We start from the raw sequence: 17,148 nt of genomic DNA, 5'->3' as shown, positions 1-17,148 counted from the left end.
ATGTGCAATTGTTTCGATAATTAAGAAATATACTCAGAAATAAATTAAAAATCGTAGTTTTGTGCTATTCTTATTACGATATGATTTAGAAAAAACCCTCACCACGAAAGTCACGCAGTAGTAGCAATATGGTGGTGAATACTGCAAAATCAATGATAAATCACATATGACATATGAATTATATATAACTTAAATATTAAATCTTTTTATTTTTCTTAAAATCTTAGTGCATTTGTACATTTTTTTTTTCAAATTTGGATTTTCTTGAAAAATTTTTGGCTCACCTATAGGCATGCAGCTTTAATCATATGACATTTACAATGTTTCCGTAACATAATCAGGAAGGCGATTTCAGAAACTATATAGATACATTTTCACTTCTTACTCATAGAACCATTGCCTTAGGGCTAAATATGTCTGTGTGAAGTCACCACGCCTTTTTAAGGTAAGAGGAAGTAACTGCTGTAGTTTATATTTAGATTTGTGCGTTTACAAAAATAAAATAATGTTTTTGTTTTTAAAAATTATATTTCAAAAATTATCTCTGGAAAATTAAAACGTTTTCTCCAAAGAAATTGCTTCTTTATACATGTCTTAGGAACTTTTTTCTCTGGTTTACTTAAATGCCAACGAACTACATTAATACGCGTATTAATAGTCTTGTTTAATTAATAGGCAAGTGAACAAGATAGCGTAAGAAGGTGATTTAATTCATCTTGTCTGATATATGTACATGTAAATAATTATGCCATTTAGAATTTTTCGTAATAATCTATACATCAAGAGATAAAGATGAATAAGGCTGTTTTGCGACTTTTTTTTATGTTATCTCAATCTACTTCAATATTTTTTTCATTCGTTTAGCTCTTTTCGTTCTTATCGCTCACTCGCTCGCTCGCTCGCTCGCTCTTTCTTTCTTTCTTTCTTTCTTTCTTTCTTTCTTTCTTTCTTTTTTCTTACTTTCTTTCTTTCTTTCTTTCTATCTTTCTTTCTTCTTTCCTTCTTTCTTCTTTCTTTCTTTCTTTCTTTCTTTCGTTCCTTCCTTCCCTCCATCTTTCCTTCCTTTTTGTAAACTGTTGTCTGTTTATCTCATAATCATATAGAATTGATATATTGGAATAAATAGAGGAAATATTTATTTAACAAAATTCATTAAAATCACGTTACGATAATATGTTTTGACCTTTTAAACTTTTAATAATGTCTTTCGAAAGATAATAATTCCATCATCTTCACAGTAAGTGGATTTTAAACGTTAACTGTTTAAGCTGTAAATAATGACGGGGGATTTTTTAATGAATATATAAGTAACACCTTCCTTATAAAAAGAATAATACTCATCAGTCAATATCACGCAGTATGTTGTAATGCTTAGCAGTAAAGTAGGGGTTTTTATCTTTAAAAAGCGTATCGTTTTTAATATCGTTTTTTATCATTGAAAAGGAGATGGTATACCCAGCAACTGACTGTAACATCTAATTTTCCCATGCTCCAGCGAATAATTTATGACTCTATTGAATATTTATTATCCAATTTACGTTATATACAGTTCCCGCCGGTGGAGCGTAAAGCGATATGTATATATGAGTAGAAACCCGAAATAACTTAAATATTATGTACCCGCTCCAAAACGTAAATCATTTCCCATTCTGAAACGTTGGATAAATTAGTACCCGCTCCGAAGAAAAAAGACTCTTTTTACTTTGTGATGTCGTTTGAAATTTGTAAATAATGGAATGTCATTATATTGTTAACACCAGTATCGGGTTGTTTTCAAAGGGATAAAAGGAACAACTTAAACACAGAAGTTTTGTTTTCGGATGTACTCGATAGTCATGGGTCATACTACATAGAATAGAAAAACACGACCTTTTGAATGATGGATTTGACATTGATGATATCTTTTGTGACAATTTCTCTCTTTCCAGGTCAGACCTTCAATTACATATCTAAAATAATTTAAATATTTCCGTGATATTTAAAAGTTAAAAAAAGTTAATTAATTATTTACAGTTTCAACTATTTAAAGGGACTCGTTCACACTTCTGATCGGGAGATATCCACTCTCATAAGTTAATTATGTACAATTCATTATCCTGTACATTAACTCATTGTTACAGCTCTCTGTGCAGAAGAAATACATCATTGCAGTCTCCTTTAAACATGGCGTAAAAGTAAATAAGTAAATAAGGAAGATGACTAAAGTGGAATTTAAGCATTATTTCTTTAACAAGAATTGCTAGATTAAATAAAGTATTTCTGTTATCACTACACATTAACGCCTGAATATTTGAAATACAAGGAAACCTTGAATAGTAATTACTGATATGCTTGTGACTTTCATGAGTAAAATAACTACATTTGAAAAAAACAGTGAAATTCATCGCCTATTTCTTGCTGGTTACAAAGTGTGCAGGTTCCTTTTTCTCTTTCGATAGCAAAATCAGAAAAGACAAGTGTGATTCCATGTGACGCCATATACTGACTTTCAAAAGAAAGTGTGCATATGGTTACAGAGAAGCTTTCTTTACTTATTTAAGAACACTTTTGGCATATTTGATATATCAACATTTGCAGAAATATATATTGATTATATGATGTTTGACTTTTAATTGAGATCTGATTATTATCAGAACTTTGGTTACGTAAAAGCAGCCGAGGGATGAAAAGTAATAGTAGAAGTGTACGTTTTTGTAAATGCGCTTTTGCCTTTTAAAACTTGAATGGTTTGATGGAACATCACTCGACCCAATTGTTTCGTTCTTGTCTGTATACAGAATTTCGAATTAACCAAGTGCACACTTTCTTTTTCAACTGAGTATATATTAAATCTATTTTTCAAATGGCGAAAAGTGAATTTCTTTTTTCCGCATAAACATTTATTTAAAATGTGTTCATTTTAACCCAGTTTGCTTTTAGAATAAACCTATGAGGCAATAGCAATTTTCTCATGATGAAACAGTCCATTTCAACGCTAAAAGCGCTAAAATTGGGTAACGCCCCATAATTTTATTTCAAACATAAATTCATCAATTTAAGTTCCCCTGAAACTTAAATCAAATCTGGTATAGCATTCTTCGATGAGTTTTCAAAAAACATAAAATAAGACATCATTTTACGTTTATTGACATTCAAAACCTAAGAGGATATTTTTTCGTTTGAGTGAAATATGGAATATATTTTCACGAAACATGATAAAATGCCACATATTTTCACGAGCCGGGACGGCGAGTGAAAATATGGGGCATTTTATCATGTTGAGTGAAAATATATACCATATTTCACGAAAAACGTAAAGATAACCTTTTTATTTAATTTCATTATCAAAGAAAAATGGTTATGAACCCCCTTGCCTGCTACGCAACTGCAATTATACAGCGCGCAGTAATATAAGTATCGTCTTGTTTTTCACGCGATATTTAGCGCTAGATTGTGACGTCACGTAAACAACTTTTTAAACGTCTGTACAGCGTTAATGGCTGAATTAAAGATATTGGTGTTCGGATTTATTTTCTTAGTTAGACCATTTTCTATCATTCTAGATAGTTTTCAAAACAAAATTCAACAAAAAAGTTGTTTGTATTTATCAGATTTTTCAAACAAGAAGTCCCTTAAAATAAATATGAGTTTTGACTCCGCCCACTTTCATATTTATATTTCATATTTATTTTTAAAAAATATGAAATATATTTGACTGATATAGCACCATATTTCATAGGTAAAATTAAATAAAAGTATTTATTAACATTAACATACAAACATGTTTTTCGCCACACATAATTGGCGGTTAGATTAACAATAGAAATATAATATTGAAAAGTATGAAAACATATAATTTAAGTTTCATCTTCATGTTTTAACATAAGATTGGCATATTTAAGTACATATAAACACATACAATATAAGTCACGGCATATTTAACATGTTTAATAAAATACATCATAAATATGACAAATAGTTTTAAAAAATACATATCTTATTATACAACAACACTCTCATTTCTCTTCTTTAAAGCCAGACACATTTTGCAAGTTTCAGTAGAACAGATCTCTTGGGTGTTGACATAAGCTTATTGAATTTGTCCATATTAGGCCATGTGTAATGATTATCTAAAAGCTAAACGTAATTCTCTATAAAATGGACATAATTATTAACAAAACTAAAATGTGCGAAGTAGCGATAGAGCAATTTATCGTATAAGCTCCGAAAGAGGTAGTTCTGTTGTTTACGAGGCGTGGCTCTGAAAATTTAAAGTTATGTATTTGCACAATAACGCCGTGCTTCACTAATACAGGGGTTCGAACGTATTAATGTTCGTTACTTTTTTAAATGAGGTGAAGAAATGGTGCGATACGGAATAATGGCGGAAAAAATGAAAAATTAACGTTGGTGAGAGCCGGTTTGTTTCAAATATCTGTTGTATGTTGTTATTTTTGTTCAAATAATAAAGTGCATGCGGAGCAGATTATATAACTGTATATGATAGTCAAAAGAAAAGAACATATTTCGTACTTAAGAGAAAGTTATTGAGGTTTTGCTTCTTCAGATGCCACCGGCAACCTTAAATGCTTACAAAATAGAAAACAATAACAGACATAATGAAACAGATATTTGATTAGTTTAAGCACCAACATTTTAACTATTAATATCAAAGCTAAATGCACGAAAATATTCTAATATCTATTTTGCATGTATATAACATTTCCGTATTCCTTACTGTACGTATGGTAATTGGTTCGATAAAATAACTGTACGCAAAAAATTTTGGTTCCTTACGATGAGTTTTTATGACCGTTTGATATCTGTTCACTGCGCATTGGCAATTAGTTACTTGTATGGTGAAAACAGTTTCATCTTATGAACAAATAACTATATCATAGTTAAATGCCTATGATCAAAGCATTTGCAAATGAATACAAGGACGGGCCAGTTCTGATTAGGGAGGAAGTATTCCCTGTTCTGATACAATGAAATATGAAATCACCTCTTTGGATCTAAATCGAAATGTGTTTTCTTTTCAGTAAAATAGTTTTGGTATATGTGTGTGCTTAATTCTAGACAAATCTTCATACTGAAGATTGTGGAATGTGTGCTCTATTTAAAGAAGGATCCGTTTGACAGACACATGGCAGTGCACATATGCCTTCTATATATATGCGTGTGCCCTAATTATGAAAAGTCTTGCCTGAGCATAGTCTTTAGCCAGTATGTATGTGAAAAAAGCGATATGATGTAAAGCAGCAAGGAAAATTCTTATTAGGACATTCAGCCATACATTGAGACAGGAAACCATGTATTAATATTTTATAATGATTTTATAAGATTTTTTTATGAGAACGTAAACACCAACAAGAAGTTCTACATCTATTTCACTATTCAACTGGTGTAAATTGTAAGTTGAAATTAAAATACACGTCTATAGTATTTAAATTGCATTGTTGGATTTGTAGAATCACGAAATTGTACATTCGAACTGCAAACTATTGAAATGGATATACACATTTTACCGCCCTTGTATTCAAGTTCACTATTGTGAGATGTTTTTTTTTTATTAAAATAAATTATTAAAACTATCAAGTTCTTTCTTTTGATGAACTAAATAGCACGCCCTGAGCTTCTCCTAAAACTAACAAAGGCAATATTTGTTTTTCTTCAACCTTGTAACATATTCTAACAGATTGTAACCCCATTGACGTTTCCTTCCTCCAAACTGCCTCAAAATTCCTTTCTTATTTTTTTCTTTTTCCTGATGGTGGCCACGACTTAGCTATCTCGTGGACACGACTTAGTAACTCGTGGCCACGATATAGTATCTCGTGGCCACGACTTAGTAACTCGTGGCCACGACTTAGTAACTCGTGGCCACGACTTAGCTATCTCGTGGCCACGACTTAGTAACTCGTGGCCGCGACATAATATCTCGTGGCCACGAGATAAATAAAAACACACACATGTCACCTTTGTGCCACCGTAAATATGTGTAGAACACAGTCCCACATGATTAACAAAAAAATTTAATTTTACCAGTAAATCTCTCCAACATTAATTTTTTCTAAAATGTACTCAGTCTGACGTGTGTTTATATTCTTAAATCCGCCATTACCCCGTATCGTACCATTTCACCTCGCTTAAATCCGCCATTACTCCGTATCGTACCACTTCATCTCGCTTAAATCCGCCATTACTCCGTATCGTACCATTTCACATCCCTTATATCGATATCGAACATCTATACGTTCGATCCCCAGCTAATAACGAAATGCAATGATGCATGATTAACATGTATGAGGTCAGCATTTCGTTATACATTTAGTCCTTTTGCGTCGTCATATCCCAAGTAGGATATGCGAATTTCTGCACAGTAACACTTTTCGAGCACTTTTCGAGCACGAAAAGCAAAGATCGATCGCAACTTCTATTGATTGTTTGTTTTGCCCGAAATGCCTGTATGCTTAGTTTAGAGTCAATCAATCAAACAATTGACCGAAGGATTGATTGATCGAATTAATAGATAAATAAATTAATCAATCAATCAATCAATCAGGCACATGTTCAATCAATCAATCAATCAATCAATCAATTAATCAAGCAAGTAATCAGTCAACTATCAATCGATCAATTACGTGATCAATCAATGAAGCAACTAATCAATAAAAAAGTACAATAATAAGGAGTAAATAATGCCTTAGTTCCTTCTGAAGGTGTTACTGGCTATTTTTAATAATTTACATAGAACCCACGCAGACATTTCAATTTGTTTTATAAAGTATGTCTCAGAAATGTCTCGAAATTGTTCCGCATTTCAAAATAGGAAATATTCATTTATCAAATCTAGTGTCTCTTCTACATACCGATTTCTCTAAGTTTCGGAAGATACTCCTCCAGAATGTATATAAAATGTATAAAAAAATTAAAACAATACAACATTTTATACAATTTCTGGTTGCGATCGGTTCACGTGTGAATTTACCAATTCTGGAGTTCACGAGATGTTATTTTTCTACTATAACGTTTTGCTCATAATGTTGGGCTGAGTCTTATTTGTATATTTATATATATTTAATTGTTTATGTTAATAGCATGCCATTCCAATCAAAAGCAATAAAATTATATTGATCTGCGCTTTGCATATTATGAATACTTTACGTTACACTACGTTTTTTAAAGTTAGATAATTCATATTGACAGTGGTTATTCAGGCGATTCATAAATTTAACAAATATTTGAAAAACATGAAATATATTTTATCTTATTCAGTGCACGTACCCATGCACAGAGGATCCCATTGAGGGTGAATTACCCCATTTTGCACATTTTCGGTTTAGCCTACTTATATTATAATAATAATAATGATAATGATGCTGTAGACATATCAAATACTATTGACATTTTTGAAAAATAAATGGAGGAAAATTAAATTGTTTCTACAAAAACGGTTTTTTTTTATCGAATGGTATGAAAGTAAATATTTCATCATTGGCGGTAGCCACGTGTGAAATATGATACTTTTCATACCACAAGATGACAATAAATCCTGTATTTATAGTAAAAAAAAAAAGAATTTTATAAATATTATATACATTTTATCTCTTTTTGGACGTTATAATAAGAGGCAGAAAATAGTCCGCTAAGACACTAGTGAAAATACGTAAATATGTTTCACTGTAGTGAAAAATATTTATTTTGCAGTGAAAATATGGAAAATGAAAATATACGTTTTATTCCATGAACATTCCTCAATACTTCATTTATGATTATTTCATAAATATGCTTCTGTCTATAGCAATAAAATAAACAAAGAATTTTTAAATGGTAAAATGGCAAAAGTGTAACAAATCAGCATGCATATATTCCTGTTACGAATTCGTCGAATTGACGTCTTTAGTTAGGGCCCATATTATGCAAAATTTACGATCATGAAAAGTTCGAAACTTGGCATGTTGTAATATTCACATGCTGCCCATAACAAAATATAGGTAGCTGTGTTGTTTTTATTCCTGGTTTTCATATGTATCATTCAATTTGCCATCAGGTTATGGGTTCTCGTGTAAGACTGATGACGCTTTCGAATCAGAATGTATGACACCCTACAACAATTATCTGACGACAAATTTCTGGACTAATATTTGCAGGTTCGTCCATCAAATTACATTTCCTTTTCTGTTTTCTTCTTCTTTCTTTTCGTGTTACTATTTTGTCGGTAGTTGAAGCTGACCATTTTGTTATTGTGGTGATTATTTCCATGTTGTAAATGAGCCACGTCACGACAAAACCAACATAATGGGTTTGCGACCAGCAAGAATCCAGACCAGACTGCGCATCCGTGCAGTCTGATCAGGATCCATGCTGTTCGCTATCAGTTTCTCTACTTGTAAAAGGGTTTGTAAGCGAACAGCATGAATCCTGATCAGTCTGGTCTGGATCCATGCTGGTCGCAAACCCATTATGTTGGTTTTGTCATGGCGCGGCTCAAATATTATTTGGCAATGATTTGTTTGATGATTAAGGATGTACAACTTTTACTTGCGACCGCCAGAAATCTAAAAAAATATACAAATTATACAAATGTATAAAAAACTTTACAATCACATCGTAAAGGAAGATCTGTTGCTTATGTTGAGAGCACTCGAAGATCAACCCTTTTGCCAAATATATTATATCATTGTATTGTAACTGTCGTTACATGCATGTTCAAAATGTATATGTTTCTTTTTTGGCAATAAAATATGACGATTTTTCTATCGTGAAATAAAGCAAAAATCTAAAACTTTAAAAAAAATAACGTTTATAGCATAGGATATTTTTAGCTATTATGCCATTAATATTATGTTTACAGTGACCAAGGAAAACTGGTATACTCGTGTATTTTAGCACAGAATAACTGTCCTACTGAAAATGCAGTTCAAACAACGTTTCTAGAAAAATTCAAAGCTCGATTCGACCCATACAAAATGAACATAGGATTCGCATGCGAATATCAAAGTAAGTATTATTATTATTATTATTATTATTACTAATATTTATTATTATTATTATTATTATAATTATCATTATTATTAATATTATTATTATTATTATTATTATAGTTATTTTTATTATCATTGTTGTTATTATTATTATTATTATTATTATTATTATTATTATTATTATCATCATCATCATCATCATCATTAAAATTATAATCCCGTTGAACAAGGATATTTTACCTTACACCTTAGTTTTCATTAATTTTCACCTGAATCATAAATATAATCTCATTAAACAAAAATAAAACAAGATTAGAGTAGGCTATTATAGAAGTGAAATTAAATCGTATTTAAAGTATATGAATAAAGGAATTATTTATGAAACCGAAAGCCAGTCAAGTTGTCCGTATTATATGTATGTAAATAGATGTATTCATTTCTTTTTGTAAAATTTGACTTGAATTTTATAGAAAATATTTTTTTATTACCTCCCTTTATTTACATGAAATGTAAAATTCGGAAATATCTTTAGGAATAATGAATTTGGAAACTACAATATTGATAAATCTTAATTTGAGCACAATATTTATGATTTAAAACAAAAAAATGTGTTACAGGATCTTTAAGAACTGGTACATGTATACCTGTAATTATGTTGCATAGCATATTTCAGGTATATTGGAAATAGTATTTTGTTAAAATTTTCAAATTAAGGAATTTGCGATAGCGTTTTACGAATCGTTTCTTTACTACATATATATTTTACGACAGCATGAGGCTAAATGTTTAAAACATTCCCGCCATGCAATAAACAGATGCTTATAATAAAAGAAAAAAAAACAAGCTCAAAAAGAGGAACGCAGGGGCGACTTTTTCTGTTGAAGACGTTCTTTCTCTTTATTATATAAGTTTTCTTCTGAACTATACTATCACTAGGTAAATATAATAGTAATTTGAATGTTTATTAATGAAAAGTTATAACACCAGAAGGCAAACATCATAAAATTATGAAATAATTAAGAGTTCTAAAGCCTAGCCATACCGCACGAATGTGCCTTTTACTTTGATGGTCACCGTGGCTGGCCTAATACTATACAGGTAGCATAGAATTATCAAAGGTGTAATTTCAAAGTCATATATTCTTTTTTCAGACACCGTCTGTCAGGGTGTCACACTCTGCGTACCGTCAAGTATATACGGCTTCCAAGGGGTGACAGTGTATGATTTCTACAAATATTTCTGCGGGTGTGTATATTTAAAAGGAAATCAAATATTAAACAAAATAATTAAAAAATGAGTTTTATACTTATCAATGGAATTTTCAGTGTCATTTCTAGTTTAGCGCCGCCATTTTTAATGTAACTGAATGATAATCGGCGAGCTATTCCGACAATGGAACAACCGCAACTTTTCAGCTTAAGAATATTCGTTGAGGTGTTCCGATTGAAAAAAGAAGCGGTGCAGGATATACGGTGCATGGTATACAGAATGACACATTTAAAACGAAAAATTTAAAATAAAAATGAACGATTTTTTTTATCTAACCTCCCTGTTCATAGGCTTTGCCTACATTCATATTAAATTTACACACACTATCTGCTGTCACCACTATTAGAATCAAAGTGACATACCTTAACTATCCAAAGTAAAAATATATATTAGCCGTGCCATGACAAAACCAACATAATGCGTTTGCGACCAGCATGGATCCAGACCAGCCTGCGCATCCGCGCAGTCTGATCAGGATCCATGCTGTTCGCTATCAGTTTCTCTACTTGTTATAGGGTTTGTAAGCGAACAGCATGGATCCTGATCAGACTGCGCGGATGCTCAGGCTGGTCTGGATCCATGCTGGTCGCAAAGGCATTATGTTGGCTTTGTCATGACGCGGCTCATATCCATAACGTTTCATTTAAGAATTCTTTACATCACCAAATACATTTCAGACCGGAAGTATCGTTGTGGACTATGTTCAAATGCCTTGCGGATTTACAGCCATCTTGTCCTGTTACTGTAGAACAGTTTTCGACGTACCAGTTAAATACACCCTCGGGTCTTTTATCATACTCGTCACTTGCCACCAACACATTAGCAGAATGTGCAAAAATTGGAGGTAACTAAATATATGTATATCTTGATTGTTGCAGTAATACGCACTTTTTACATAATGACTGTATGTCGGTTAAACAATCAATCAATCAATCAATCAATCAATCAATCACATGATATAAATGCGAAAGCGTCAATGTTTTGAATTCTTGAGTCATTACATTTTCGATATAAAATTGAAATTTTACAAAAAAAATCAGGGTTTCTCTTAATAACTTATTCAAATTGTTAATGAGGGATATCTTAAATCTTGAAATAAAGACAAAAAGATTACGTCATTTTCAGATGAAGATGTACAATGTATTCAGTCAAAAGTTGGTGATATTGCTCAGTGCGGCATCATTTCGACAATAAACATGACGTTTTTGACTATGAACTGCCAGTAAGGACATTTTGCTAATTTATTCCGACTGAATTTTATGCGTAGTTTATTTTTTGAAGGAAATTAAAATATTTTAAAACAAGATATGATAGTTTCCAATTATATTCACAGTGCTATGTGCAGATTAATATTTATAGTCAGAAATATACTTAGAATAACGTGCGCCTGAACTCTGTGGGTTCGAGTCTTGTAGGATACATAATATTATTTCATGCCGAGAAGTTATTAGAGGGTTTGTTGTTTTAATCAGGTATTTCCAACTGCTTGTGTTGGAAGTAAGTAATGCATGACTGGGCAAAAATTTACATTAACAATGCTAGTGGAAACAGATTTTAACTATGCGTCAAGTGCAGACCAAGACAAATCTAGACTTAATTCCAATTTAGTAGTATTCAAGTCGTTTACCGTCTATAAATGAGTCACTTTGAAACGGCTGGTCCAGGTGACAATTGAATATTGAATAGCGAATATTGTTGGATGAAATCGTAAATCTCTGAAATATATAAACGAACATGATGTCATGAAAAATATTCCGCTTAAAATCATGTATGAGATGGGTTACAAATGACTGAGCATGAAGACTTTATTTTTTTACAAAAATAGGACGCTTGTGCATTTAAAAAAATTATTTTTACTAAAAGTTTTCCCTATTCAGGTATACTTCTAAGACTAAAGCATGCGTTTCTGCGAAATGTGGAGCTAGTGTGGCAACATTCTACGATGCAATGTACACATTTTTAAATTGTTTCCTAAACAGTAAGTTACATGACGAATTATTCTTACAATCACCGTAACTATAAAAAAAGTTTCTTTACTTCCTATTACTCTTTGTAAATGTTGATGTCTCTATTCTGATATTCCTATAGAGAAAGGTCGCTATTTTGGTATTGAAAGTGAAAATAGAACATGCTCAATTTGTAACCAGCAAGAAATAGGTGATGAATTTCACTATATTTTTAAGTGTAGTTATTTTACTCATGAAAGACACAAGTATATCAGTTATTATTATTAAAGATTTCCTAGAATTTTAAATATTCAGGCTCTTATGTGTAGCGACAACAGAAATACTATATTTAATACAGCCATTTTTGTTAAAGCAACAATGCTTAAATTTCACTTAAGTCATCTTCCTTATTTACTTATTTACATCTATGCCATGTTTGTATTATTATTTTTTGTTCACTCTGATGAATACTTGTTTATATATAAAAAAAAAACAATCAAACTAAATCAGTATGACTATAAAATGAAAGTAATTTATAGCACACATGATAATAATGTGTCACTTTATACTTTTAAAAGCTTTATTTTGAGTAAATTTACTTCCTCAAAGTTAGCTAACCACTTAAGAATTACATTTTATAACCTTTTTAGAAAAGTGTTTTTTTTTCACGGACCAAATGTTTGTTAACTTTATAATATAGACTTGTGTAAGTATGTATTTATTTGTGCCTTTGTGATATTTATTGGCACGTGATATTTATATTACCATGTGAAATCTATATTACCATGTGAAATCTATATTACCATGTGAAATCTATATTACCATGTGAAATCTATATTGCTATTTGTAACGACACACGTTAAAATTTAGTAATTTGCCGTTCAATACAGAACATACATATGAGAAATACACGACAAAACCAACATAATGGGTTTGCGACCAGCCTGCGCATCCGCGCAATCTAATCAGGATCCATGCTGTTCGCTTACAAACCCTAATCCAAGTAGAGAAACTGATAGCGAACAGCATGGATCCTGATCAGACTGCGCAAATGCAAACACATTACGTTGGTTTTGTCGTGACGCGGCTCATATATACAAACGCGAAACTCAATTTAGCACATAAATATAAAAAACCTATCATTTCCAGATGGAGAATGGAGCGGTTGGACTGGATGGTCGACGTGCACGTTAACATGTGGCCAGGGTATCACACTACGAACACGTGATTGCAGCATTGGACCAATTTCCGGTGAACAGGTTTGCGAAGGAGAAAGCACGGAAATTAAAGACTGTACAATAACAGAGTGTCCAGGTATTTTGTTTATTGTTTCTATATTTTTTTGCGTTTATATACACAGTTTTTATGAGGCAGCACGTCTAAATTCTACAATGGAGCATCCATGATATACAGTTTCGTAATGTTGCACGTGTGTATAGATTGACATGTATGCTACCATACTTTCCTGCTTAAATCGCTCCTTAGTTCTGAAAGCGTAATAAAAATGTAAACGTTCGCGTATTTTGTTCTAGTTGAAACAAAATGGATTTATACTGCAGTTTATGCGTTTTTTGTCCGATTGTGTTTGAACCTATAAGCTTATTAAAAGCTTCTCGTATTCGGTCCTAAAACCAACCAGTACAAGCTTTCTTGCTCACGAAAACAACGGCATGCCGCTAACGGGAATGGATTTATAGCTTTGCCTGTTACGACTTTCCATAGTTTCTGATACTAAACTGATATTTGCAATGAATATACAACATATTCTAATTGTAACTTTATAACTAAATATATAATCGAATATGTATTATATGGATGTATTATATCATTACAAAACAATCAGTTGATGGTCAGTTTGGATTTTGGGGATATTGGTCAGAGTGTAATCAAAATTGTGGCGGAGGGTCTCGAACTCGAACCAGATCGTGCAACAACCCAACACCAGCCAATGGTGGAAAGGATTGCGAGGGAGATAAAAGCCAATCGGAGCTTTGTAACGAACAGCAATGTGCTGGTAACTAAACCTGTTTTGATATATATTAAGTTTGTTATTGTTTAACTAAAGAACATGAGCATTAAATATAAATTTGCACCGGTAGAAAATTAACTTTTAAAAAAAGACTTTTACATTTTATGTTCATTGTCTAAAATCGGTATGGAAAAGCAGGATTGGAATTTGACATAGTTATGACCAATGAACACAGAAATTAATAACTTTATTTTACATCCTATAAAATGATTCTAATGTATTTTATTTTCAGCGTTAGCACCAACCGTTTGCAATTTTTATTGGACCCATCTTAAAAAAAATTAACCTCGTTCAAACAATCCATATCGAATCATTTTTGTTTTCCGTCTAGAGTTGTTTTCATTTTCAAAGTAAATTAAAACGCGTCAAGTCATTATTGTACTCCGCATAGCCTCGCTTTCATTTTCAGAGTCCAAACAAAACCATATTAAATCTTTATTGTACTTAAAGTAACTCTGTACTGTTAAAATGTAAATGTATGTTGTTGAATACAAGACAAGTTCATGCAGCTGCAAGACCTATAGTAGACACGACAAGCGCCCAGTCCAATATTTTATATTCAACAGGAGACTATGGACTTTGGAGTGTTTGGAGCACGTGCTCTAAATCATGCGGCCAGGGTTCACAATCTCGGACAAGGACTTGTGAAGGAGGCGGTTCATGTAGCGGACCCAGTTCAGAATCGAAATATTGCACTGTACAAGAATGTCCAGGTGAAATCATATCATTTTAAGTTGTTTCTTGTTAACACTAAATATCATTTAACGCAACATAAGTAACTTAACGGTTAAGAGCGTTTGTTGATATCCAATTTTGTCTTATTGATCACAAAATAATCAGTTATATAGATAAATATATTATAAAGAAACCAAACACATAACAAGTGAGATTCTATGATGACGTTTACTTATGGGAATAAAAAAAGTAAAATATGTTTTGCCGTACGTACGCATAGACAACAAATTAGATATTTATCGTTGAAACGTTCGTGACTTTTGAAAAATTTCTTTGCGTCTTTAAATATTCGTTACTGAGCTGTTCCCGTTATTGTTAACAATTCGACAAATTACGTAATTATCCGTAACTTATATTAAAAAGAAAGCATTAAGTTAACGAGCATTTTATTGTTCCGAGTCATAGAGACGCGTATATTATCTTTTTGAAGCACGGAAAGTGACGAAATATCCGAAAGTACATTTTGGAAAGGGGAATATAGTCTATATAGTGTATAAAGCAACATCACTTTTCTATATGGAAAATGAATACTCGTATAAACTGACTGAATCTAACTGGTAGGAATTTAATTATAAAAAGATAAATTAAACTGTATGCCAAATGTTTGAAATCGGTTTTGAAGAGGAGATGTGAAGAGGAAATCACATAGACATGTCCAACGAACGGAAGACAAAATAATTGTATAATTCAAAACCTGATCGAGTATTGAGTCAATTATATAATAATAAATGAAAATGTTGTTGACATCCTAACTGATGCGTTAATATTCAACAGGTGAATATGGACTTTGGAGTGAATGGAGCACGTGTTCTACAACATGCGGCAAGGGCTCACAATCTCGGACAAGGACTTGTGAAGGAGGCGGTTCATGTAGCGGATCCAGCTCAGAATCAGAAGATTGTATTGTACAAGAATGTCATGGTGAAAATTTAATGGTTTAATATCAATAAAAGTAGTCTACTTAGTATCATGTAATGCAACATTCATAACAAAACGGGTATGCCAATTTTCCGTTATGGGGCCGTCACACCATGACGTTCTGGTCAGCGTTCTATGACGTATGAGGAAACGTTGGTAGTGGCCCATATGCATGATTGCTGGGGTAGTGCCAGAAGAACGTGGTGTAAACGCCAGTGAACGTCGGTAATAGATTGGAATCGGCGAAGAACGCTGGTCCGAAAAAAGGTTTTGAACATGCACAAAAGTTTTCACTCAGACCAGCGTTTTTCAACGTTTAAATTTCAAACGCTGAAGAACTTGCACTCGTTCGGCTTTCGTCAGTCAGCCGTTTCAATTGCTTTGCAGTGAACGACTCACCGGCGACCTGTCAACGATCGCTGGACGCACAAAACGTGTGACTAAAGACAAACGAACGTCCTTTTAGTGCCATTGAGAGTCATTTGAGCATCATTCGACCGTTTTATGAACGTCTATGCATATCTGAAAAGCAAGGTTCATTTGATTTTGGGTTTCAGGGGTATCATGCTTGGTAAATGTTACACGCTTTTCGTGCGTTAGCCACACGCTTGTTATGTGTTAGATACATGCCACTATCTCGCCAAATGTGTCAACCTCATTTTAGAATGCTAAAGAAAATGGAACGATTGAAACGTTCAGAGAGCGTTGACCAGAATGTCATGGTGTGATGGCCCCATAACGTATATCTAGAAGAAATTGTTCAGAGTATTGTTGTTTCTGGCGGAATATTGCGAAATACGCCTAAAGTATGTTCATACTGACCGTGAATATTATCTCTGTTTTTGTCTTATTGACACGAGTCATTTCCATTCACACAATGGACACAAATTTTGGTTATATAATGTGCTGCTTTTCGAGAGGGATGTATTTTTCCCAAGGGTGACCCTATGTTCCCGAAGAAATACATTGGACTATGTGATGCATCCGCCAGAAAAAACCCGATAAAAATCACAGTCGTTGTGTACAAGCGTTGGTAACAACAAATTGAATATTTTGTTATTCATTTATTTTAGTGGATGGGGCGTTCAGTGACTGGGAAGTATGGACAATCTGTTCTAAGACATGTGGCGGAGGAATTCGCACGAGAGCACGGACATCGTTCAAATCCTTCTCCGGCTTTTGGCGGGATAGAATGTGATGGATCATACAAACAGTCAGATACGTGTAACGGGCTCACATGTCCAGGTAAAAGAGAAGTTAGCTGATTAAACTCTTTATAGTTGCT

At 32.7% G+C, this 17,148-nt stretch overlaps 1 protein-coding gene across 1 annotated transcript; it reads left to right on the top strand.

Moving 5' to 3' along the window:
• Positions 1-1,604: 1,604 nt before the first annotated feature.
• Positions 1,605-17,136, top strand: LOC132736725 (A disintegrin and metalloproteinase with thrombospondin motifs adt-1-like). The gene is made up of 12 exons (XM_060723925.1): positions 1,605-1,928; positions 8,033-8,132; positions 8,837-8,982; positions 10,118-10,211; positions 10,913-11,079; positions 11,361-11,457; positions 12,113-12,213; positions 13,331-13,495; positions 14,025-14,195; positions 14,777-14,923; positions 15,720-15,866; positions 16,937-17,136. Exons 1-12 carry the CDS (start codon positions 1,877-1,879, stop codon positions 17,059-17,061), a joined length of 1,512 nt encoding a protein of 503 aa, XP_060579908.1. The 5' UTR covers positions 1,605-1,876; the 3' UTR covers positions 17,062-17,136.
• The last annotated feature ends 12 nt before the right edge of the window (positions 17,137-17,148 follow it).

This window comes from Ruditapes philippinarum, unplaced genomic scaffold (genome assembly GCF_026571515.1).
Source record: "Ruditapes philippinarum isolate M1 unplaced genomic scaffold, ASM2657151v2 ctg172_1_1_1_1, whole genome shotgun sequence".
Classification (NCBI taxonomy): Eukaryota; Metazoa; Mollusca; class Bivalvia; order Venerida; family Veneridae; genus Ruditapes; species Ruditapes philippinarum.
This window is presented reverse-complemented; position numbering and strand designations above follow the sequence as displayed.

Coding starts and splice junctions, on each gene's coding strand:
- LOC132736725 (XM_060723925.1), top strand. CDS start 1,877: ATGATGGATTTGACATTGATGATATCTTTTGTGACAATTTCTCTCTTT. Junction 14,924..15,719: donor CACTGTACAAGAATGTCCAG/GTGAAATCATAT, acceptor AATATTCAACAG/GTGAATATGGACTTTGGAGT. Junction 15,867..16,936: donor TATTGTACAAGAATGTCATG/GTGAAAATTTAA, acceptor CATTTATTTTAG/TGGATGGGGCGTTCAGTGAC.